The sequence below is a fragment of the Phascolarctos cinereus genome, unplaced genomic scaffold (genome assembly GCF_003287225.1).
Source record: "Phascolarctos cinereus isolate Bilbo 61053 unplaced genomic scaffold, phaCin_HiC Scaffold_4;HRSCAF=312, whole genome shotgun sequence".
NCBI classification, from domain to species: domain Eukaryota; kingdom Metazoa; phylum Chordata; class Mammalia; order Diprotodontia; family Phascolarctidae; genus Phascolarctos; species Phascolarctos cinereus.
Genome location: NW_027555847.1, coordinates 478,625,760 through 478,653,095, shown reverse-complemented (window position 1 = coordinate 478,653,095; position 27,336 = coordinate 478,625,760). Strand labels below are relative to the sequence as shown.

The 27,336-nt window shown below is 36.3% G+C and overlaps 1 protein-coding gene across 2 annotated transcripts in view; it reads left to right on the top strand.

Annotated features, from left to right (window-relative positions):
* The window catches only part of RP1 (RP1 axonemal microtubule associated), a 655,430-nt gene that overhangs the window by 105,964 nt on the left and 522,130 nt on the right, over positions 1–27,336 (top strand). For both annotated transcript variants that reach the window (XM_021005939.2, XM_078153415.1), the window contains exons 7-14: positions 2,392–2,478; positions 10,729–10,861; positions 14,368–14,519; positions 16,586–16,664; positions 21,158–21,233; positions 21,854–21,930; positions 22,040–22,071; positions 22,268–22,397. In XM_021005939.2, the coding sequence (XP_020861598.1) occupies positions 2,392–2,478; positions 10,729–10,861; positions 14,368–14,519; positions 16,586–16,664; positions 21,158–21,233; positions 21,854–21,930; positions 22,040–22,071; positions 22,268–22,397 (766 nt within the window). The remainder of the gene's footprint in view (positions 1–2,391; positions 2,479–10,728; positions 10,862–14,367; positions 14,520–16,585; positions 16,665–21,157; positions 21,234–21,853; positions 21,931–22,039; positions 22,072–22,267; positions 22,398–27,336) is intronic.

Here is a 27,336-nt window from a genome sequence, read left to right as displayed (position 1 = left end):
TTCTCAAATAGGTTACCAAAAAAAGGTAAATATGGTAAGAGACTAGAGCTGGACAGGGCCCACATTTATGAGGAGCTACCATCAAGGTCTGATTAACATCCTTCTTCATGAGTTGTTGTGACTAGGTTAATGATAGTCAAGGGCGAAATCAGTTAGTTGGCAAGCATTATTTAAGGGTCTACTGTACTAAGTGCTGCAGATAGAAATGCAAAAAATCTCGATTCTTGCTCTTAAAGAATTTATATTCTAATGGGGGGGGGGACAACATGCAAACAACTGCGTACAAACGAATTACATATAGGATAAATTGGAGAATAATTCAAGCAAACCTCCAAGCGAAGGGTCATGGATCATACATACTTGGAGGTTAGAATCTTTGGGAAGACAGAGAGGAAATAAATACAGAAACCTTTTGTTATTCAGTCATTTCAGCCATGTCTGCCACTTCATGACCCCATTTGGGGTTTTCTTGGCAAAGATGCTGGAGTGGTTTTCCATTTTCTTCTCCAGCACTGAAATCTTAGACGTAATCCTATTCCACAAGTGCTTACTATGAGCAAGGTACTGTGTTAGATAGCAAGAATACAAAGCTAGCACATTCTGCTGTTGGTGGGAGTGGGGGTGGAGAGGGACAATATGTATACAAAGAAGTATATAAATGATTATTTGAAGGATTAGAGTACTCAATAATTATCTCAGTATCAGGACGAGACTCCTATTGATAATGATACGTAAGCTGAACCTTGAAGGAAGCCAGAGATTCTGAGAACAAATTGAAGAGGGAGTGCTTTCCATCCATGGACACAGCTTATGCAAAGCCATGGAGGTTGGAGATGTAATGCCAAGTTCAAGGTAGAGCAAACTGGCTGGTTTTACTAGAATGGGGCAGACATGGAGAGGAATAAAGTGAAATAGGCCTATAAAAATATGTTGAAGTCAGAGAGTGAAAGTCTTTAAATGCCATTTTAAATACTCAGCCATGTCAATAAATCAGGGGTTGAGGAGGATCAATCACAGATCGGAACATAGCAGAGCCAGAGAAATAGATCACTAACCACTATCAGTATTGGCAAACTGCTTCTACTGCCCCCAGGGTCATCACCCTTCAGTACAGGCTGGGGAGCACTTTGAGTGGATACTGGAAGTCAGCTAACAGTCAGGGGAAGATACACAGTGGCTGATCATGCGGGAAGGGGATTTCCCCAGTGGGCCAGGGAAGGAGTTCAAGTTCTAGGTCCTAAGATAATGATAAGAGGTAAGCAAAATCAACACCATTTGAAAACACCAAGGTGGGGGCAAGAGTAAGAATGGTAGCAGGAAAGACTCATGAGTCAGTGATTCTGAAGTCAAAGCCAGGATCATCAACCAATGATTCAGCAGCTGCAGCCAGTGGTAGCTAGAGTTGAAGTTAGTGTCCAGAACCAAGGTCAGGATATCCCCAATCCAGAGTCAGATTGCAATTACAGCAACAAAATGCTTGAATGAAGTCTGAGCAAACTCCAGCTCTTCCTGAAGCTGCTATAGGAGGCTGGTCATTGTGAATGACTGGGCTTTAAAGGATACTTGAGAACAACTTTGAGTGATGAAGTCATTTTGACTATCAGAAATATATAAATTAAAAATAAAGGACATATGAAGAAAGACGCTATCTACATTCAGAGAAAGAACTGATAAATAGAATAATTTGACATACATCCATATATGTATGTACATATATGTACACACACACGTATTTGTGTCTAATGGTAATTTGTGTCCATCTCCTAGAGCAGAGTGGGGGGAGGGAAGGAAAAAAAAGATAGTTACATGATACTTTATTATATATTTAAAAAAATAGCAAGTTGTACATAACAGATTTGCAGTTTCATGTGGAATCATCATTTTATTATACTATGTTATGGAAATGCTTGTTTCATTCCACAAATTAAAAATAAAATTAAAAAAAGAAGAATACTTTACCAAGGGAACTGGGTCAGTCCTGGCATCAGGGAGGAGTGCTTAGAGACTTTAGATCTGGCCACATTGGACCATATCTTCTCCTCCACTTGATCCTACTTGTTAAGTACAACTAACCTTTTTGTATTCAGCCAATCTACTTCCTCATACATTCCTGAGAGAGGAGGCAGAAGCATTATAGAAGCATTCTGATCATTCCTCTTGGTTGAACCTATTGGCTATGATCTTTCCATATGACATCAAAACTAGCTGAGATTATCTCTCTCCCGTGATTGATTGTTCCAGTGAAAATTACCATATAAAAGGATTTATAATGATCCTGCCACTACTGCACACATCAGACACGGCCTTAGAAGGTGAGGTAGTGACTTGAACTGTTTTCCCACGACTTTTATGAATTGACCATCAAGTCTGTTCCCTGGCACTCTCTGACAGCTAAAGACTGGAGATATTGGAGAGCTCCACAAGATACGCATCGGCCACAGTAATTCTGGTCTCTCTCCTGCCTGGCATTGCAAAGAGGTAAGAACATACAAGCAATTTTTCATCTTTTGGCCATCATGCTATGACAGCTATGATAGCAAATGGCTTTTCTTTCCTTTTAGTGACCAGGAGAGTACATTGTCTCAGATTAGCCTTTTCTGTCATTATATCCTCTTGATCATGGATTTAGCTCATTTGAAAAATTGCCCTGAAGAAGCTGTGCTACACATTCATGATCATAACCAGTATTTGTAATAATTGTTGGTGTTCAGTCCTTCAGTTTTGTCTGATTTTTTGTGACCCCCATGGACCCTACTGCCCACGGGGTTTTCTTGGCAAAGATATTGGAGTGGTTTGCCATTTTCTCCTCCATTGGATTAAGGCAAACAGAGGTGAAGTGACTTGCCCAAGGTCACACAGCTAGTAAATGTCTGAATCCACATTTGAACTCAGATTTTCCTGACCCTAGGCCTGGTGATCTATCCATTGAGTCACCTAGATGCCTATTTGTAATAATAGGTAGCATTATGAAGCATTTTAAAGTTTTCAAAGCACTTTATCCATACTATTTCATCTGATCCTCATAAGAACTCTATGATGCAGGTGCTATTATTACGGCCATTTTACAAAAAAGAAAACAGAAGTTGATAGAAGTTAAGTGACTTGCCCAGCATGACAGTTAAGTGATAATCTGAGGTGGGATTTGAACTTCAGGTCTTCTTAATGCCAAGTCTAGCTTTCAATCCACTGTGCCACCTTGCTGCTTCATTGGCACTCATATCATCTTAGGGAAAAATATTTCAGCATGATGAACTTGGGTTTTTTTTGTTTGTTTGTTTGCTTGTTTGTTTTTTTTTTGGTCAAGACCTGTGGCTTCACCTGTAGGCAGACCTTCCAGTCAAGGGATGCCTTTCAATGATGTAAATTGGTAATTTTGATATAACTTTTAATCTTAGAATTACCTAGTGGCACTGAGAAATCAAGTTAATTATCCCAGGGACACACAGCTACTATGTGACCAAGATGGCAGTTCTGAAAAATTCTAGCATAGCTTCAACAATAGACTATGGTTCTAACAATAGACTACAAGTGTTTTCTGAGGACCAGCTCTAATAAGTACAAAGATACCCATCATTAGTAAGGTGACCACTTGGTGATGAATTTTTTGATTATGGCAATACATGAAAGAAAAATATAAATGGCTTACATCCTGTATTTTCCCCCTCTCCTTCTACAGGAATGGTAGCACAGGGGGAGAATGGGGCAGAGGATACTAATAATTACACCTATAAATATTAATTTAACTGTTTCTATTCTAATGTATAATTCTTGTCCAATGAATAAGTGGAGGAGTTGGGTCGGATCAACCTTGACATTCTTGTTATAAAGGAAGCCAGAAGACAAACAGACAATCTAACTAAATGGAAAGGTGGCTCACAGGTTCTCCTCAGAACTGCAAAGAAAAGAATTGGTAGCACATCCAAAGGCAGCAGAAATATAATGTCAGGGTGCTCTTGGTAATATATTGTAATTCTTGTTACTAGTTATTCACAAAAGATCTCCATAGTGGAAGATTATACAACATCTTCACAGAAAATGATCAGATAGAGAAATTCTACAAGTAACTTGATAAGAAAGACCCTCCAGATTAAATCAATATTTGCTTTAATAATCAGTGACTTAAATGCAAAGGTGGGCAGAGAATAAAACTGGAAAAATTGTTAGAAAATATGGCTCAGCCATTTCCCAAGTGACAATTAGTAAAATGACACAAACAGATAATTTTTAGAGGGAAAAAAATCCAAGTTATAAATAAGTATATGAAAAAAAAATTCCCTAAATCACCAGTAATCAGAGAAATTCAAATTAAAATTACTCTTAAGTTCTGTCTCATACCCACCAGCTTAGCAAAGCTGACAAAAAAGGAAAATGACAAATGCTATAGGAGATATGGAAAACAGGAAAATTAGTGCACTACTAGGGAACTATGAATTGGTTCAAATATTCTGGAAAGTAATTTGGAATCATGCTCCAAAAAACTATTAAATGATGCATTCTCTTTGACCCAGTGATACTAGGTTTATACCCCAAAGAGATCATAGAAAGAGCAAGAGGATTCATATGTAAAAAAATATAATAGCTCTTTTTATGGTGGCAAAGAATTGGAAACTGAGGGAGTACCCATCAATAGGGAAATGATTGAATAAGACATCATATGTGAATGTGACAGAATACCATTGTATTGTAAGAAATGATGAAGAAGATAGTTTCAGAGAAACCTAGGAAAACTTTTATGAACTGAGGAAAATTGAAGTGAGTAGAACCAGTAAAATAATTTATATGATAACAATGATATTAAGACAAACAACTTTAAATTACTTAGAAACTCTGATCAACATTATGATCAACCACAATCCCAAAGAACTTGTGAGGGAACATGCTACCCATCTCCTGACAGAGAAGTGATAGGCTCAGACTGAAGTCTGAGACTTTTTTTTAAACATGTCCAATGTAGAATTTGTTTTACTTGACCATACATGCTTGTTAAAGAGGCTTTGTTTTTATTGCTTTTTCAATGGAGGGACAAGATGGGAGTGACAGAATGTGGACCTAAAAATAAAATAAAATTGAATTCAAAAAACTTCCACCACTACCACCACTAAAAGGAAATACGGCTCAGAATTTAAAAAAAAATGATAGATATCAAAGACTTGTAGACTTGACAAATGTTTCATACCTATATATCATAAATGATTTCTTCAAGACAGCTTATAGTCACTGGACATGACAAACACCAGGAAACATCACATAACATACACACACACACACACACACACACACACACACACACACACACACACACAAAATAAATAAATTCACTATATCTAAATAATAGGAAATGAATGATTATCACAGTGAGAGTCATTTCTTCATCAGATGTCTATATACAGACATCAACACGATAGAGCAAACATAAAAACCAATAACCAAAAAACCCAACAAATTAGAAAGAACACAATTTAGCAGATGACTTGCAATCAAAAAATCACTATTTAGATAAGCTATTGATGCTTTTTTGAAAAATGAAAACTGGATAAAAGAAAATATATTGTCATGCTATTTTGTCATTTCCTGAGAACATTTAATGAACACAACAATTGCCGTATGAGTCCAAAAGAACCTAAAAGCCATCCTCAAGTGGAAATATGATAGCCAAGAACAACGACAGTTTAGAATAAAAATTGTATGTAAAAAACTGGAGGATTTGAATATGGTGGATTGTAGATGATCTCTTTACAAAACCTTGAGATGTATTGGGGGGAAAACCCAAAACAAATAAGTTTACAGAAGGACTGCCAATAAGCTTCATTAAGCCATGTCATCAAGTGAGCATTTAAGGATTAAATTGGAAGGAAGATAACAAAGAGATGGAAAATGGAAAAGCTCTACCAACACATTTTTAACAAACTCTTTTCTCCATCAGTGATAGGGGAAACCACCATATGTGGACAATAAAATCACCGTCCCTGTTGTGCTTCATGAAGAATTTGAAGTGCTACTAATGAAAACCAGGACAGCGACTAGGCCAGATCAAGTATGCACAGAGAAGATCCATGCTAAGGAGAATTCATTTTTAAGGACACTGAGGACTGATTTTTAAAATAGGTAGAAGTGAGAGTTACCAAATAATTTGAAAAAAAAAGATTATTACTGGAAATTGATAGTTGAAAAAATATCAACAAAGAATAATATGCCTACATTCCCATCTCTACAAACTCTTTATGAGAATAATCTACAAATATATTTTAAACATTATTGATAAAGGTTTGAGAAAGGGACAAGTGGATTATATGGCTGATAGTGACTAACAGACCACATCTTAATGGGAAGTTGGGCATATATATAGATATAGTGCTAGAATTAGAGGTAGGAATACCCATGTTTAAATCCTGCTTCTAAACTTAGTAGCTCTGAGACCATGAGAGAGAGTTCCTTAGTTTCATTAGGTTCAGTTGCCCCATCTATAAAAATTGAGATGATAGTGTAGAGTTGTCATAAGGGTCTAATAAGATTGTGCTAAACATTGTGTAAGCATTAAACCACTATATTTATATCAGCTATTGTCATCATCATCATCATCATTATAGTCCCACAATTGACAGAATGGTGGAAAATTAGAACCACTCACTGTGTTTACTGCTTACTGATGCTCAAAAATCATTTGATTTGGAAGAGCAAAATGTTGCCCTGAAAACTTTGCTACAACAAAATATCTCTTGTGCATAGGTCAATGTCATATGAAGTTTGCCTGACAATCTATTGATTATTAATATTGTGAGGCATTAGAAAAGGAAATGTATGTTCGTCAAAGGTGTTTGCAGCTGTCCTGGCCATTGAATAGTGCAGAGTCCTAATAAAGAGAAAAATTCCCTGTGGATAGTGAGGTCCTATAGATATGTTTTTTTTTCAGATGGTATTGTCCTGAATGCACCAAGTCCTGAAACATTGCAGTGCCTCCTAAATGAAATCTATGATCATTTAAAGGATTTTGAATTAATTATATGAGAAAAAAATCTAATGGACCTAACCAGATAATGATATGTCATTGGATGAACAGGCAGCTAGGTAGCACAGCAGATAGAGCACTGGGCCTAAGATTCAGGAAGGCCTGAGTTCAAATCTGTCCTCAGCTGTGTGACCCTAGGCAAATCTCTTAACTTCATCTTCAATTTCTTAACTGTAAAATGGGGATAATAATACTACCGGCCTTCTAGGGTTGTTGTGATGATACAAAGAGATAATGTTTATAAAATACTTTTCAAACTTTAAAGTGATGTATAAATGCTAGCTGTTTGTTCTTCTTCTTATTCTGAAACTACATAGTGCTGGAGTTTTCTCCCTTCAACTTCCTTATTCAGTTTAAGATTTTTAAGGTTTTAGGAACATATTACTCTATTTCTGGCCAAGAGTCCATTATTCTCATATCTTAAGATATGGTCCAGAAATCCAAACCCCATTCTTAGACTTCCTAAATCTCTTTTTGTTTTCTGAAGTCCCTAATTGTCAGCAATGTTGAGAATACCAGCTGTGCTCCTGAGGCATTAGTTTTCTTTCCAAAGTAGTCATGATCCCTAACAGAGCCTTCTAGGTTCATTCTGCCAGAATTGTTTGTTCCCATATGAATGACTAAGAGTAGCTAGTCAGCGGCTGGCCTAACAAGTCTCAGGATGCCCTCTTCTTTGTCCTGTATTGATAAAGATATTAAAAAAAAAGCTTCAGTGCTTAATTAAACAATAAGCTTTACCTTGTGGAGGAAGCAGGTAACCTCAAGGAATTAAATGAGTTATTTTAAGCTTAAGGGCACTTTGTCCCAACTATGCAAAATCTTGCTAATAACAGGAATGTGAAATAGTTCAAAGTAAAGACAGAAGCATCTTCCGTACATTCTGTTCTTCAAAGATGTTCTTGGCCTTGCTTGCTACCTAAAATTGTCTTAATTGATCACATTGTGTTTTCTTTGCCTGTAAGGTATTTCTGAAGCTTTCTTTTTCAGGAGAAAGGCTTCTGTCACTGTTAGATTTGGTCTTTGTCTCTCCGTCTCTCTGCTTTAATCTCTCTTTGTCTCTGTTTCTCTGTCTCTGCCCCGACCTCCCCTCCTTTTCCCCATGACTGCCTTTCCCTTTTCCTTCTCCTTTCTCCTTCTCCCCTTCCCCTTACCACTCCTCACCCTGTGTCCCTCTCCTTTCCTCCACCCTCTCTGTCTCTCTTCTTCCTTTTCTTTTCATGCAATTGTAGTGAAGGTTGCCCATGATTACAAATGGGAAGTTCTCCTGAGACTCAGCTTCACCTTCTGTAAAATGGGGAAATGATAGCCACAATATCTACCTCAAAAGGCTATTGTTAAGATTAAAAGAGATTAAGGCGTGTACATTGCTTTGCAATCTTTAAAGCTTGGAATTTTTTTCCTAAACACTATCCATGCACCAGGAAGGCAACAGATTTGTTTTCATATTGACAAATGACCAGCCTTTAGAGGGTGACATTGCCAACTATTACTTGTCTATCCATCCTCTTACAATTTGTGACTAGATAATCTCTGTCCTGAAGGCACCTGTGAGGCATATCTTGGAGCTCCAATAAGACCTTATTCCTATGAGGTTCCATAGCTTCTCACTCTATGGGAAGAGCCTGTCTGACTTTGTAATCCCAATTAGGGTTTTCTTGGCAAAGATATAACAGTAGTTTACCATTTCCTTCTCCAGCTTATTTTATAGATGAGGAAATTGAGGCAAATGGGATTAAGTGACTTGACCAGGGTCACACAAGTAGTAAGTATCTGGGGCTTGATTTGAGCTCAGGAAAATGAGTCTTTCCGACTCCAGGCCTGGCTCTCTATCTACTGTGACACCTCCATACATAGCTTAGCTTCAAGTGTTTCAGGGGTCCTATTTCTTCTCTTTTTTTTGTCTGAGTTACATATTTCTGACCTCTAGTCTCCTGACTCAATTTGGCATTCTCCTTTGCCTCTTCAGATTCTTTTTCTTGTGAATCCTGGCAAAGAGAGCTCTTTTCATTATTACGGTGGAAGACATTTTGACTTTCAGATTGTTCACAATTTAAAACCTGCATTATTTTTGTGATTCCCAATAAATGAAGATCACCAATGCCATAGATTCTGCTGCTTTTTGACCCTCTTTTATGTTGGGTGTATTATTTTCACATTTTGAGGGATAAATTATGTTGTAAAGTTAAAAAAAATCTAAAATGCAAAGTAACCTGCTATGTAAATTCTTGCAAATATATTATTTCTGTGTGGTGTCATAGTATGTGAGAAAATTAATGAAAAATTCATAGGAGACAAGAACAGATTGTTTATTCCATTAGCAGAAAGAATATACAGCAGTTAATAAAATCATCATCTTAGACTAAAGCCTGAAGAAGCCCGAAGCAGGATGAGAAGCTTATCTAACTTTATGAAGAGAGAGGAGAAAGCTATTAGAGCTCAAAATGAAGAGTTACTTCCTAGGTTTTTCACATAACATTGATACTTTTTATGCTGTGTAAGGTTTAGAAAAGTGATGTCAATTTAATACATGAATATGTATAGTAATAATGACTTGTCTTTCCGCTCTCACAGTAGGACAAAGCAATTTTTCCCAAAGTTATAATTAGTCTTCTTGCTATCCCCATGAGATTGATAGGGGGCAACTATTACTATATACATTATGAAGATGGGGTGCTGAGACAGAGAGGTTAAGCAATTTGCCCAAGGTTACATAGTGTTTCAGAGCAAGAATTTATAAAATTGTTTTTTTTACTGAATATTCATTTTGACTTTCTTTATTTGCTATTTTAGCAATGACTCTCCAATTTGGTTGTCCCTGGTTTATATCTTCTTGTCTCAGAGTCAACATCATTGTCATTATCCTCAACAAATATTTATTAAGCTCATTTTATGGCTAATGTCTTAGGGGCAATATGAACATTACACCAAGATAATTCTCATTCTCATAGAGTTCACGACCTAGAAGGTGGACGTGATAATAGCTCATCTTCCTTGCCTCTCTGTTCTCTGGAAACCCAAACCTTGCCACCTGTCTTGACACTATAATCTGTACACCTCTGAACCTAGTTACCCTGCAGCTGCACCTTACTATGTGTGTTTGCTCCTCCTCTTAGAATGGAAGGTCCTCGAGGTCAGGGACTAGCTTGCTTTTAGAATGGTATCTCTAGAACGTAGGAAATGAAGTGTTTGGATTGTGGAGTACTTGAAAAGCAGTAAGGAGACTGTAAAGGTAGGGAAAAGTATGATACAGTGGAAATAACTTGGTTCTTGAGTAGAGAACCTTGGTCCAAATCCTCCTTCTGATGCTTACTCTCTGTGTGACCTTGGACAAAATACTTAATGATCCTAGAGCTCAGTTTCTTCATTTGTAAAACAAAAGTTAATACTAGATGGCTTCTAATGTTCTTTCCAGCTCTAGATGTGTGAGTCTGTAAGACGAAGGTGAGGAGAATACCTTCCAGGTATGGAAGAGTAGACAAGATGCAATGTTTCAGATGTCAATTGGCATATTTTATTTAAGAAAGTGCCTTTGTGAAGCTAAAGGGATTGCCATTCTAGTTAGCATGAATGTGCAAAAAGGGTATCATCACTCATTTAGAATGGTGAAATCCCTGATGTGTTAAATGCAATTAAAGATTTCCATGCATTTTGGGGAGGGACGGTTTATCAAACGCTGCGATTTTATTACATCTCCTCCATGCATCATATTGTTGCCATTCCAGATAAAATTGCAGAACCTTTTCTCAGGGGAGAAGTTTTATATCCCTGTTTGTCGCTGGTTGGCTCAAGATCGAGAGGATGGGGAAATCTGTCGAGAATTGCCTATTTTTCAAAAAGGCCAGCCAATCCTTCCAGGTAAGGGAAGATAAAACTTGAAACAGAGCTGACAGCATGTGGCCCTCAAAGCCAAGCAGCTTCTTACCTGTTGCTGCAGTCAAATAATTACTGTGTCTTCCAGCCTTTAAAAACACTGACTCAAATTCTGGAATGTCTGATTCTGGAGGGAGGAGGCATGGGGGGGAAGGGAATTGTGTGAGGAAGATGAAGGGGAGCTCAGAGGCCCTTGAATGCTTTAGATTTTAGAGGCTGTTGAAAAAGTTACACGTTAAATGAAAGTTTCTCTGATCAACACCATATGCGATACCATTCCTCAGAAAGAGGAAGGGAGAGAGAAAGAGAGGAAAGAGAAGAGATAGACAGAGAGACAGAGACCAGAGACAGAGATAGAGACAGAGGCTAGAGATAGAAACAGAGACAGAGACAGAGAAAGGAGGGAGGGAGGGAAAGATGGAGAGAGAGACAGAGAGAGAAAGAGAGACACAGAGAGAGAGACAGAGGGAGAGACAGAGAGAAGGGAAGAGCTACAGACAGAGGCAGAGAGACACAGAGACAGAGAGAGAGGCTGTGAGAGAAAGAGTAAGAGAGAGGGAGAGACATAGATAAACAGAGAGACACAGAGAGATAGATGAGAGAGGAGAGAGAGAGAAATTTTAGCTCATAGGCAGTAGCTTGTAGTATAATCTTTAATGTCAATAAAGAATTGAAGATTCCACGAGATAATGGCTTTTTAATAATGACTGGCATTTGCAAAGTGGTTTAAAGAATGCAAAACACTCCACATAACTTAGTATCTTTTAAGCCCAACAATAGCTTTTTGAGGTAGGTATGCAGTTATCATTACTTCCATTTTACAGAAGGGGAAGCTGAGGATCAGAAAGGAGAAATAGCTTCTCTGTATTCACTACATCTAGGAAGTGTTGGCTGTGGAATTCAAACCCAAATCTTCCTGATTCCAAATCCAGTGCTTCCTCTACCATGTCCTACTGATTCTTCTCATTCAGAAATGTAATTTGCCATTCTACATTCCTAAATACTGCCATAGCTATGCTTCAGCAGCAATACACACATGGACTTAATCATCCTATAAACCTCTTCGACACCATTAGCTTCTCTGTATCACTTTCCACTTTGGGAAAGGGAGAAAAAGGAAGATGAAAATTGTGAAATTGGAGCTTGGGGGGGGCAACTAGGTGGCGCAGTGGATAGAGAATGGGCCCTGAAGTCAGGAGTACCTGAGTTCAAATCCAGCCTCGGACCAAACACTTGACACTTACTAGCTATGTGACCTTGGGCAAGTCACTTAACCTCAACTGACTAAAAAAAAAAAAGAAATTGGAGCTTTAGCAGATCATGATGATGATGATAATGATGATGATATAGATCTAATTCTCCTTCCCCATTCCAAGCATCATCCTACTGAAAATTGGACTTATCAAACTTATAAAAAATATATATATATATAAAAGAGAACTATGAGTAGGGGGCTAAAAGGAGTATCATAATGTCACTTAGCTTTACTTTAGGCAAATATGTACCCCTAATTGCTTTCATTCACTTTATTACCAGTAAGTAGGAAAGATGGCCAGGTAAGAAATTTGTTATAAAGAGTTAAGAATCTTTTCTTATCCCCCCTCCCCTTCATTGTGTGGTTATAAGTCCAACTGAATCGCTTTTCTTGCCTTAGACATTGCCTAAGCCACTGAAATTAATATTCAACTGAAGAGTTTTGACGAACCCTATCTGCTAAGAGGAAAAGTACAGAAATCATGCTGACATTACTCTTTTCAATGCTCAGAGACCTCAGCAAGGAAGAAATTGTACTTGATTCTGTTTCCTAGGTCATTCTGTTTGCAGTAGCAATAATCACAACATATCTGCATATTACCTCACCTTCCTTTAGAGTGAAATACAGGCTGCAAGTGTATACACTAAAAATAAACCACCATTTTCCATATCCTTAATTATGGAAACTGTTTAATCCTTGTCCCCATTGCATGAGTTTATTGCTGAATATCCCCACACCCAGCCCCTGGGATATTTCTATGTTGCTTGGTGTTCCAATTCTATCCATAAGGTGCTTAGACACCCTTACCAAACTTGGTGCCATAAGTATGATAATTTTTTTTTTTGTCAACTAAGTGAGAAAATATTAAATGGTACTTAACCCAGGTTAGGTTGTTGTCTAACTTTCTTCTAGGTCATTATAGATGTTACATCCATTTTCACTACAAATATGTTCAGTGAAATGGTAGCTCTGGGTACTGTGTTTTCAGTTTTTGTTTTAGATTGGTGTAGAAAGAAAGGATAGAAATAAACACATATTAAGCATTCACTAAGTGCTAAGCACTTTACAAACATCTCATTTGATCTTCACAACTGCCCTGGGAGGTAGGTGTTATTATTCCCATTTTATAATTGAGGAAACTGAGCCAAACAGAGGTTAAATGTCTGCCCTCAGTCACACAACTAATAAATGTCTGAGGCCAGATTGGAATTTGGGTCTTTCTGACTCTAGGCCCAGTGGTCTATACACTGTGCAACTTAATTGTCTTGATGTATAAACCACAAAAGCGGAATTAAGTGAGATAGCTTTATCTTTTCTTTTGTGGTATTGTTTTCCTTTGTGCACATTGAAGGAGAAAGAATGAGACAATCATTATCATGTCAGGCAAAAGAAAGAAATATGCTATTTACCTGCTCTCCTGGTGTTTGAAATGTGTGTCTCAGGATGGTTTACAATGAGTATGGCTAGAGAAAGCTGTGAGCAAAGACATATATGTTTCTGTCTTTCTCAGGTAGAGTGCTGTTTTAATGAAGTAACCATCATCTATTTCAATTTACAGGGCACATGTATGAATATATTAAGGAAGATTCTGAAGCTAGTTTATTTTTCTTACCTACTTACTTTCTAAATTCCTATCCTGAAAGTAAAAGTATTGTCATTCTGACTATGGTCATAAGAGTGATCCACAATTACTATTTATGGCACGTTCAAGCAACACCATCTATTTGGAAAAAGAGGAAATGAAATCTTTAAGACTGTGAGCTCTGAGGCAGGGTGTTCATACTTCAGGGCAGACTAAGCCATTGGCAAGTCTGAAATATGAAAGTTATGCTTCTTTTAATGGTTAATACGTGCTAGGCACTCTGGTACCTCTATGTAGTGTGTGCTAGGATGCGCCTGGCATTTTAGATTTGCACAGATTTTTTTTTTGTAAAAGAAAAATATTTTGCCTTGTAATTACTACAAATGGAGCTTTATTGCTAAAGTGTGATTCATTTACACTGGATTTCAATTTTCATGTCCCATTTTGACAACCCAGGGAAAATATCCATGCAATCAAAACAAGGTTTTACCTCACTGCATTTTATGCTAGAAAACATTTCTTATGAAAATGCAAATTCTGCACTAGCACCCATTATAATTGATGGATGTGGGTGATTTTCTTTTCCTATGTCCATGTGATTCTCTCAAGTCAGCAGTGTTTGGGATGTAAAGCATAGTTTCCTTTTCTCATCAGTGACAGTGTATGAGGTACGTGTGACAACAGGAGAACGGTGGAATGCTGGGACAGAATCCAGAGTCTACATTTCTATCTATGGAGAGAAAGGAGATACAGGCTCCAGGCAACTGTTTAGATCAAAGAACCCCAAGAAATTTTTAAAAGGACAAGTGAGTGAGCAAAATCCATTTCTCTGAATCTTTAAAAAAAATACCCTATCTTTACATTATATGACTGGGAGTAATTATTCTCTGAATATTTAACATTTATTGTTTACTAAGAATATATAATAATTATTACTAGGTAATGAGGATTTAATGCTATATTTAATTATATGCTATAATTGCATTCATTTTGTTAAGCAAAAAAGATCTGTCACAAAGTATTTTGCTTATTACTCTCCTGGAGTTTGTTCTTCCACTGAAGTCCTGCTTTTTTCCTTAGGGTTTAAAGGGGACTGTGGGTTTTTTAAGGGTATGGAAGTGGAGCACAGGCTCTGGAATTTACTTTCTATCTGGAAAGGGCTTGCATATACATGTGAAGATGAGTGACACAGCATCTGAAACTCAAGACAGCTAAGTTTGGGGAGACTCACCACTGCAGGTGTGGCCATGACATGATCCTTTTTTTTGGCGGGGGGATTCCAATAACTCATTGAATTGCCTGTGTGTGGAGGGGATAAGAGTTACATTAGTAGAAACAGAGGTGAAATCGCAGATGTTTGAAATATTGAAGAGTATTACTTCACCCTATACACCAAGATAAGGTCCAAATACATATATGTCCTAAATATAAAAAATCCCATTATAAACAATTTAGAGAAAGAATGAAGAGATTATGCTTTGGATCTGTAGCTAAGGAAGAGTTCATAACTAAATAATTGATAAGGTCAGACAAGATAAACTAGACAGTTTTGATTATTAAAAGATAAAAAGTTTCTACACAAACAAATCATATGTGGTTAATATCACAAAGGAAGCAGGTGACTGGGAAAAATCTTTATGACAGGTTTCTCTGATAAAGGTTTTATATCCAAGATATATAAGAAAGCATTTCAAATTTGTAAGAGCAAGGGTCATTCCCAATGATAGATGGTCAAAAGATACGGTAACTTTTAAAGGAAGAAATACAAGCTGCAAATAACCCTATGAAAAAAAAAACACTCTAAATCATGAATAGTTAGAGAAATGCAGCTTTGATGCTTTCCACTTTCCACTCATCAGATTGGCATAGCTGACAAAGAGAGAAAAATGACAAATGCTGGAGGGGCTGTGGGAAAACAGACAGATGTGCTGTTGGTGAAGGTTCTACTATTCTAAGTTATTCGAAATATACCCCAAAAGCTATTAAACTGTACATATTCTTTGTCACATCAATACCACTATTAGGTATATACCCCTAAAGAGAGAATCTTGTAGGTGTTTTGTTTTCATTTTAGTTTTCTGGTCATCCAGTAATAGGGACTTGTATCTTCCCAGGATGTAAGCCAGGACCAAATTGTTATATTGATTTTCATATAAAAGTATCTTGAGACTTTTCACTTTTTCCTGTATTGGACATGTACAAACCACAGCAAGGTAGGCATGTCTGTTTTTGAGTGTAACAACAATTCAGGACTTGAAAGAATTATGATTCCTGTCACCAAAGCTGTGCCTTCTTTTGTGTCACAGTTATAAAATTACTCTTATGTAAATTAAAATTTATTTTTTTAAATTAACAGGCATTTGTTTTCCCTCCTTTCTACCCTCCCTCACTGGGAAAAACCCTAAAACTCTTTTGACAAATATGAATAGTTAAGCAAAACATAGTTAAACAAAACAAGTCCCCTGAAATTACTTTCGATTGATGTTTTCTGGGCTGGTCTAACAGCATTCTTTCTAAGTTAAGGACTACAGTGCTGAAATAAATATAAACTCCTAAACATTTGAAGAGATTATTATTGTTAGTATTATTGTTACAGCACAATTATTTATGTAATTATGTTTATATATAATTACCACCTATGTATGCCATCATCATTTTATGTTTTGATAAAATGAGAAAAAATAAATATTTGAAAACATGATTATACTCATAAAATTATGTTGCTCTTTTGTTTTTATTTTTCACCTCATTGGAATCATGTCAATGAATTCAGTTTTCCCTTACCTGTTTTAATATTATCTTACTTTGCAGTGTTGTTAGAAAACTAGAAATATCACCTAGATTTAATCATGCTTTTATTGATTGGTTGCAGACTGACATCTTCTCCCTTGAAGCTGTGCATCTTGGGTATTTGTACAAGGTTGTTATAGCACATGATGGACTTGGCTCAGGTGAGACATATCTACACAGGGATATTAAGTGACCAGTACTGTATTGTATTTATGAGAAACACCATGTGTATTTATAAAACATTGATGTCCAGTAATGTGACTGAGATATTTTGTGTTTATAAAGAAAGCAATTTAGCTTCTTATTACCTAAATCTAAATAACCTCTCCAAATGTTCATTAGATTTTAGATAGGTGTATTTAAAAAAATATATCTTTTAACAAAAGAAAGAATAAAAATAGAAAGAAAAATAAAATGGACATTTTATACATAGCTAGATTTCATAAACTCCTGTGAAATTGCACTCAGAATACTGTAAACTGTGGTGCTTTCCTTTATGAGAATTTCGTCTGATAATTTCACGAGTCCTTAAAGTGGTGCTATAATTTTAATAGGAGTCTAACCAAAAATCTCTGATAATTTTTTTCCTACATAGGACATTATATGCTTGATTCTTATATACACATCTAACACTTTAAATTCCAAATTACCTAAAGCTGGATTTCAGAGAAAAAAATAGAAAACCAGCTACTGAATCTTAATTGTTATTTGTAAAAGTATCCCACTTCTGATTTGAGGTCTATTATTGACTGATGGCATCTGTAACATATTGATTCTATATATAAGGGGGGATCACTTTACCTGAGTTCTGAAGTGATAAACCTGATCACCATCAGAAGCCTAGGATTAAATTATGAAGTTCATTGCTTTGAGTGATAGGACTGTGACATTTGTTATCACTAATAGGTTAGGGCATGTAAGGCTGATCTCATGGAGGCTGTTATTTCCTCCTGTGTTCCTGAAGGCAGTGTGGTGTGTATAAAGGAGGAAAGAGGGTCTTGGAGTCTAGAGAGATTTGGGTAATAATGATGCTAGTTGATAGGAATACCATACTTAAAGGTTTGCAAGATAGTTTGTATACATTATCTAATTTGAATCCCACACAACCCTCTGAGTTAGACTCTATAGGTATTATTTTCATTTCACAGCTGAAGAAGCAGTCTCAGAAGGTAAAAATGGCTAGGAAGTATCAGTAAGTGGAGCATTGGACTTAGAGCCACGAAAACTTGAGGTCAAACGCTGCCTCAGACACTTATTAGGTATTGCTTGTAGACATTTCACTTAGCCTTTTTTTTCCTTATCTGAAAAATGGGTATACACGCCTCCCTCCCAAGGTTACTGAGAGGATTAAATGAGATATGTATGAACCACTTTGCAATCTTTAAAGCATTATATAAATGTTAAATATTATTAATATTATTATCATTATTCATATTGATTGACTAAAGGAACATATTTAGCTTTCAACTTTAGTAACTTTCAGTGTATTTTAAAAGCAAAAAAAATTGAAATTTATTTACTTATAATAAAACCACACTTTAACCTATTTTTACTGATATACTTTATGTTTTTATCACTTATTTTTATTCCTGTTTCTTCCTTTTCCCTCCTCCCAGAGAGACACTCTTATGAAAATTTTTTTTAATAAAAAAGAGAAAAAAAATAGTAAAACCAATCAACATATTAAAAAAATCTGATGTTATATAGATCATGTTTCATACCCATGGACCCCTACCGCTATAAAAGAGCAGGTGGAATGTGTCTCCTAACATCTCTTCTTTGGGCCTTTTCTCTATAATTTTGCAACATCTAGTTTTAATTGTTTTGTGGTTATCATTCTTTCCATTTATAGTGTTGTAGTCATTGTGTAAGTTGTTTTTTTTTTCCCTGGCTTTGCTTACTTTACTTTGCAATAGTTTATATAAATATTTTTATGGTTCCCTTTATTTTGTTTATCATTTCTTACAGCTTGATACTGTTACGTCACATATTTTACTACAGTTTATTTAGCCATTTCCAAATTTATGGGCATCTACTTTGCATCTAGGTCTTTGCTACCACAAAGAGCACTGCTATAAATTGTTTTTTGGGTGTGGATATAGAGCCTTTCTTTTTCTCATTGATCTCCTTTGGTTATATATACCTACGCAGCACCGGGTTTAGATTTTATAAGCATAATTAAAAATAGATTTCTAGTTGTACCAAATCACAGCTCAATGATCTATCATCAATCTATCTATCTATCTATCTATCTATCTATCTATCTATCTATCTATCTATCTATCTATCTATCATCTATCATCTATCAACAAACATTCATTAAGTACTTAGTACATACCAGGTATCGTGCTAAGTGCTGTGGATGCAAGTACAAAAAAAGAAAGACATTTCTTGCCCTGAAGAAGCTTACAATCTAAGCAGGGAAGATAACACACAAGAGGGAGTGCATGTGTGTGCTGGGGAAGGTGGAAGGAATGGTGGAAAAGTCAGAGAGGTCCCAAAGTAGTGTAGACAAATGAGAAGTGTGCATTAGTGTACCTGTCACCGTAGCTTCCCAACATTGACCATTAGCATCTCTTCTCATCTTTACTAATTTGCTGGGTGTAACATAAAACCTCAGAGCTGTTTTGCAACATTTACATTTCTATTATTATTTGTAATTTGGAACTATTTTTCATCTACTTTTCCTTTCCTGATACCCTTTAATGCTAGTGCCTTCCTTTATGTGAATTATCTCCAATATATGCTGTATATACCTTGTTTGTACATAGCTATTTTCGTGTTGTCTTTACCATTAGACTGTGAGCTCCTTGAGGGCAGGACTATCTTTTGCCCTTCTCTGTATCCCCAGCCCTTAGCATAGTTCCTGGCACATCATAGGTACTCACTATATCCTTATTATTTCTTTTTACTGTTATAATTGTTGAGTTTGCAATTCTTCTTTTGAGAATTCTTTGTTCATATCCAATGACCATTTATCCTTAGGTAATTTTATTTTTATATTTTTTAAAGATCACACTTAAGTCTCATCTTTTATAACTTTCTGTGTATGTATGTTTGAAGCAAGAATATTAAAATTGTTATTTTTTCAGTAGGGGCATATTTTTTATAGGAATTTAAGGCCAGCATGTTGAATGCATTTTATGTTCTTATTTACTAGCCACTTTAGAATGTTTTCCACATTCTTCCTTGATCCTTTTAGCAAGATGTAATCTCTCCCTCCTCATGTCTCCTTTGTGCACTTTGCACCTCTCTGATGCACTTACCTCAGTGATTCAATGCTTAAAGGACCTGTGATTTCATTGGTGTGGATACTTTCCACTAGTGCAAATTGCAGTCCTTTTATGCCTTTGTTAATGGTGTTCAAAAGTGTCTGTGGGTTAAAAATAAGGCATCTTGAGTTCCCCTTGGTGGTGAATTCCTTCAACCATTATTAGGTTGATTCTCTGATGGCATAGTTCCTCTCTGGGCCTTTAATATGTACTTGGTATCATACTATGATTTATACTTTAGTTATTTGAATGCATTCCTCATCTCCCCAATTAGATTGTCATCAGCTTGAGAACAGAGATAGTTTCTTATTATCTGTGCATCACTGAGCACCTAGCTTAATGTTTTGCTTTACTGTGGTTGCTTAGTAAATATTTTTTGATTTTAAACAAATCCAACAGTTTTGAAAGTCCTATCAAAACATACATCACAAAAGAATCAGGTTAGAGCTGTAACAATTAAAAGTTTGATACACCTTGTTTATATGCTGCTTAAAGTTTCTGTCTCATGAATTTAACTTTTTTTTTTAGTTTTAATATTAGGGGTTTTTTTTTGTTTTTTTGGTGAGGCAGTTGGGTTTAAGTGACTTGCCCAAGGTCACACAGCTAGTAAGTGTCAAGTGAATTTTGATTATTTTTTTTTTTACCTAGGTAATGGGCTTAAGTGACTTGCCCAGGGTCACACAGCTAGTAATCATTACGTGTCTGAGGCCGTGTTTGAAGTCAGGTTGACTCCACAGCCAGTGCTCTATCCACTGCACAACCTAGCTGCCCCTAATTTATTTTTTTTGTTACATTTAAAATTCCAAACTGTCTCTCTCCCTCCCTCCTCACCCCACACTAGAGAAGGCCACTATTTAATATACACACACATATCTATCTATCTATCTATCTATCTATCTATCTATCTATCTATCTATCTATCTATCTATCTGTCTATCTATCTATCTACCTATCTTCCTATTTATGTGTATATAGTATGTAAAATAATACTATTCATACTTCTATTTATCAATTCTTTTTCTGATGGCGGATAGGATCTTCTTTCATGGGTCCTTTATAGCTGATTTGAGTTTTTATAATGCTCAGAATAACTTAGTTATTTGAAGTCGTACTTTGAACAATATTGCTATTATAGTATACAATGTTCTCTTGCTTCTGCTCATTTCACTTATCACTATTTCATGCATCTTTCCATATTTTTCTAAAATCAACCAGCTCATCATTTCTATAAGCATAACTTTTCAGCCTGTTTAAAATTTGTTTACTAAGAACTTTATATTCACCCTGTATCTAAAACCACATTAATTTTTCTTGAAAATCAATCTCATCCATTAATCTTTCATATTAACATTGCATTTTCCTTTCTCTTAATTTTTATTTAGGAAATGGTTGGTTTCTTGATGATATCGTGATCAAAGACCCCACCACAGATCTTGAGTATGCCTTCTTGTGTCACAGGTATCAGTGTATGTATATATGCAATTCAACTCAGTGTGCACCTTTGTGATTGATTTTCTGGTTCATAATTTTTGTATACTTAAAAACTGTATATTTTCTATTGTCCCTGGTCCCTGGTAATTTATACCTGGATAATTTATTATTATTTTTTGGCTTCTTTTCATGTAGAAATACATTTTTAAAATGCTATATTTCTAGCCTATTTTAATTTAAATTCTCTCCTTTCTCGTTCTCTATGTAATAGTGTATTTGTGATATCACTGATCAGAGCTAGGGCTATAGTTTTTGTGTCCAAGTAACAGCGCAAAACACTCTGGCCCACATGACTTTGGCTTTATGACCTTGACCTCATTAGGACTGTTATTTCATTAAACTTATCTGACCTTAATTCTGGCTGTACAGGTTTATTTTCCTGGCTCCTTGTGAACTTTTATGACAGATTTAGGTAGAGAACCAGTTATGCCCCTTTGCATTTCTTCTCCCTACCCTTCCTTGTACACACTAGAAATGGATTACTTTCGCCAGTCTCTTCTGTTCATTACTTCAGATTTGGTTGGCTAAGTGTCAAAGATAGGTCATTGTGAGCACTAAACATAATTGAGTTCTTTTTCTCTTTGTAGATGGCTGGATCAAGGAGAGGATGATGGGAAAATTATTAGAGAACTGTACCCTAGTGATAATAGCACGTTCTTTGGGAGTAAGTGCTGAACACCCAAATATCTTGGGGAATTTGCTTTTACTACTGTGACTGCAGAAGCCATGACATTTCTAAAGTTTACAGTCTCTTCTTTCCTTTATCTCCACAGGGCAGAAGTTAGAACTTCAAAGAAAAGAAGTTGTAAGCACTTTGTTTTGAATATTAAATTAGTGCATCCGATTTTCAAATAGTCATTTAATAAGTGGTAAAACAAACAGCACACAAATTTTGTATGAAGTGTTTGTTTCTATGTGATATTTCCCCTTTGTGTCTTCTCATATTAGTTTTAACATTTTTGTTTTGGTTGTTGTTATGTATCTTATTATCTTTTAATCAGTGGGCTGTTGAAAGTTGGAAATTGAAGAAAGGAAACACTCTTCAGTTCTATAACCGACTTAGTGGAGGCTTTGTCCGTCTCCACCCAGATGGCTCCGTTGATGCTCTTGGAGAAAAGAGAGACAAAAATGGTAAGCATTTGGCCAAAGCATGTGGTACTGTGGTGGTTGTGGGAGGCAGATTTCAAGACTCAGTTTTGGGTCTTACTTTTAAGTGCCAGGTTTTGGCCAAGAATTAGACTCACTCTCCTCTTTTTTTTTTTAAAGCAGTTCCATTTATAAGCATTTACTAAATCCTGAATTCCATCTATCCATCTATCTGTCTGTCTAGATATAGCTATACGTATATACATGTATGTATATAACATATTTATATGTATATACATATATGTATGTGTATATAATCTATATGTACATATATGTATCTATATTTCTATGTATCTCCATTTCCCCCTTTTTTCTTTCTCCATTTATTTATGCATATGTGTGTGTATGTTACAGACACAGACACACACATACACACACATGCAATGTAATCCCCTACCTATATAAAGTTTTCAGTTTAGTAGGAAGATGACATGAACACCAGTAATTGTAATATACAAATTATATGACAAATGTATTAGGAAGTTCCTAAACAAAAGTTCTCTGTGAGGTCTGAAGGAGAAGGTCATTACTGACTCGGTGAGGGGGAAATTATGGGACAATTTAATGAGTAAGTAACACTTGCATTACATTTTTAATAATGGGTAGAAATTCAACAGGTTAAGGTATGATCATTCTAGGCACAGAGGAAAATATAAGCAAAAACATAGTGGCAGAAGAGGACAGTTGCATCTTTGTTGGGTAGATAGTAGTCTATTTTGCCTGGATCATGGAGTATGTCAAAGATAGTAATATATTGGAAAAAAAGGTATTATCATGGAGGACTTTGAATCTCTGGCACAGGACTTTATATTTTACTCATTTGATAATAGGGGGCCACTAAAAATTTTTGAGTAGAGGATTGATGTGATTGAGTTTCTAGCTAAGTAAGTTAAATAAGATTATTTTGGAACTGGTAGGAAGGACAGATTAGAAGAAGGAGAGTGTCTCCATTAACACGCATGACCATCATGCGCAATGTTTAAAGCTGTACAAACAGTGTCATCATCTCATGGAACAAGATGTGGTGAAGAAATTGGAGCTCGGCATTCCTTAACAAAAGGATAAAATATGAGTTCTGGGCATTGATCGTTTATAGGATTAAAAAATATAACATTTATAGGACTCCTTAATTCCAAACAATTGAGACTTTATGGATGAAAAACAAAACTGGGTCCTTTATGGGGGATAATTAAAGGAAGTGTCTCTAAGAAATTATTTGGAAGGATGATAATTGAAGAAAGGATCTCTTGATATCATCTGTACACTAGCTCCACTTGAGATCCTTGCTGTTCCCTGTTGTTGACAATCTCTTCCAACATCTAGATATGTCCTTTAATGCCTATATATTGCATTTCCCCAAATCTGACACAATCAATTCATCTTAAAGACATGGAAATGAATTACTTCTCCTAGCCTCAAAAAATATTATTACAGTCTGTGGTTACTTGTTAATACCCTTTCTATTATACCCACTGCTGGACATAGCATACTTTAGAACACCCAGTTCTTGGGTCAACTCTTTTTTTTAGACCTACCAGTTAAGAGTGCTGCATATTTCCTGCAACCATCTTATGCCCAATCTTTTCTCTGACTAAAATATTCTCTTTTCTAAATATTGCATGCTGTGCTTCTCTCTAACACACTCTTTTCTTCCTTTCCAGTCCTCTTGAATTTCAGTGGATTAAAGCTAGTAATAAATAATAGGTCATGTAAGTCAATAAAGATCTATGGGCAGAGCTTGCTAACTGCCAAAATGGGGGTAGGGGGGAGTCCTGCCCTGAAGAGCTATCAGTCATCTTGAGTGTGCTAGTACTATGTAAACCACAATGGGCAGTCCAAAGCAGGTAGGTGCTTAGGGGCAGTGAATAGAATTCCGTGGCTTAGCTGGCATTCCTCTGGTAACAGCGGGCCTTTTGATAATTGCATGCAGTGTGATTTCTTGATGTTTGGTGGCCCATAAATCCTCACCGTGAGGCAGTTTTTTACATCTCTGGAATGTGTTATAATGGACAGCACTGACCTATGGATAACTTCTGAAGAGCGTCTTTGTGGCGTAGGATTTTTAAGTCCATAAAACAGGCAGCAAGGCTTTGATTCCCCACTCACATATCAGTTCTTCCAGCTAGTTATTTAGCTGGATGTAAGTCCCACCATTTGCATGACTCAGAGAACTGGTTTGCTAATTTCTGTAAGAACTATTGAACCATTTTTTGGCACTGTGGGGTCTAATAGTGGTTGCACAGCACAGGAAATGTCCAGGAAATCTGAAAGGGGGCTTCATTTTATGATCATCAGCTATGAGCTACTAAAAAAATAATAATCAAAGCAAAAACAAGGACAAGGACAACAACAGCAGTTTTCCACAAGTAACTTCTTTGCCCTCATGTCCATCCCCAAAGCTCCACATCCAGACTGAAGCAGCAAGTAAAATGATGTGATTTTTAACACTAAATCCTTGATGGATAGATTTACAGCTGAGCTGGTTTCATAGGGTTCATGCTGAGATTTTTAACAGCATTGCTGGCAAAATCCAGCTTCCCATGGTGGCCTACATCCCTTGTACTTGTCTTCTGTGTGTGAAGAGCCTCATTAAAAAGCTGTTCATCCTATAGATTCAGGTGTGCCACCTATAAATCTGGGATGCCTGGCTTCCTAAAAGGGGTTAATCAGGCTATTTAGTGGGATGGATCACACCCTAGGCAGCCAACAGGGTGGTGCTGTTTTCTCCCAAAATGTCTGATGAGGTGTCTGGACATCCATGTATGTATGTGTATGTATGTCTGTCCTACTTACGATTCCAATAGTTAATGTCACTAGATTTTGTACTTCTCTCTAACACACTCTCTTTAGAAAGCAAAATGCTTTATTGTACATGGTCTCATTTGAACCTTTCAATAACCCGGGGGGGGGGTAAGTGCTATTATTATGACCATTTTGCAGATGAACAAACCGAGGCTGAAAGCTACTAAGTAACTTGTCCGTGTTTACATAACTAGTCAAGGTCTGATGCAGAATTTGAAATCAGGCTTTTCTGATTCCAAATTCAGCACTCTTATACCCAACGTTACCTAACTGCCTATGAGGATTTGTGTGAAATTAGAATGTTGTAATAATATGAGAACTGACTTCAGAGTGAAAAAAATCCTGGATTTGAGGCCTGATTCTTCTACCTGGGTGGCAATGATGAAATACTTTGTAATAATTCTAAGCCTTCTTTGCAAAATAGAGAAAACAATAATTCACATTATCTCCCTTGTGGTATAATTTTAAGGAAATGGATTTGTAAACTATGTTACTCTGGGAAAAGGATTTTGGATTTGGATGAATGATTTAATGACTGCCATTTAAGAGCCTTGTGATCTTGGGTAAGTCACTTATCCTCAGATGGCTTATCTGAAAAACAGAGGGTGATTTGGATCAGATGACTTCTAAGTTCTCTTCTAGCTTTAAATCTATGGTCCTATTAAATATCTTATTAAAGTTTTATAAGTATTAGAGTATACAAAGTATTACTTAGGAAGTAGTACACTTGTATATTTATAAAGTAGTATTTAGAAAATATTATAAGTACATATTTACAAGTATTAAAAAACATGTTTGCATTGATAACCAGGAGAATTACTTTCTGGGGCTCTGCAACTAGTCAACAATCATTTATTAAGTGCCTCCTGAATATCAGGTACTTTATTAGGAACTGGGGTTACAAAGAAAGGCAAACAAACAAAAAAACACTTGCTCAATTTTTTTTCCCCTTTTGGGCAGATTAATTAGCTTCTTTGAATCTCAGATTCTTCAGTTAGGTGAAAGATTTAGACGGAGAATACTATTTTTTATTATTTTTAAGTCACTTCAGTACACCCTTGGGAAACCTTGACTAACAATGCTGATTACACCGACTCTCTTAAATTAGTTCCATGGGGTGGAAAACTTCCTGCCCGCCTCTTTGTCCTTTTATGTACAAGTCAACTTTTAACTCTACTTCTCTCCAGCTGTTCATTTTATGGTTTGCTGAGCTAAGGCAATCCTTTCCTGACTGTCAATAGCTTACAGATTAAGAAGGAATGAAACTCAAGCAAGAGAAATATTTTGAAATTATAGGAGATAGCATGCCGTCATGGAAAAAAACAGCGATGTGGGAGTCAGGAGAACAGTCTCAGCATCTGGGACTTGATGTTTAATAACTGGGTGAGTGGTATGGGCAAATCACTTTAGCTCTCTAAGCCTCAGCTTGCTTATCTCTAAAATGGGCATAGGATATTTACCTGACTTAAAACACAGGCTTGTTTATGAGGGGAAAAAAAAACTGTAACCCTTAAAATACTCTAGAAAAGTGAGTTAGTAAGGAACACTGGATTGAATCAGGAGAACTATTTTGAGGGTCTCTATCATTGCCTACTTGTATGACTGTGGCCTGCTTAATTGGCATTTGCAACCTTTAGTTTCATAATTCATTAGGTTTGAACCTCTGACGTTCTCTTCAGCTTGATAACGCTTTGCTTCCTGCTATAATTCCAGGATTTCCATCAGTTCCCATGCTCTCAAGCAGTTAATAGCTATTTGGTCTGGAGTGGTTTTTAATCTTCATGGGGTTGTTGAGTAGTTGGGCTCTGACATTTCCTCCTCTCTGCACAGCATGGACAGCATCAATTTCTATTGCTGCATCATCTCTAATTGCCTTGTTTTCTTTATGCAGTTGAGAATTTTTGATTAGCTCCTGGCACCTTTCTGACTAAGGAGCTTCTAAGTTACTTTGATAGTGAACTTCATCACTGGCTAACATAATACAGATAAGTTTGGAATATATTTAATTTTGTCACCATCACCAGGAAAGGAATGGTGGAAAACATGGCTTAGGTTTGAGAAATGAAAGGTATTAAAGATTTGTATTCTGCCACCCTGGAGACTCTTCTGTCCTGGGGCTAGC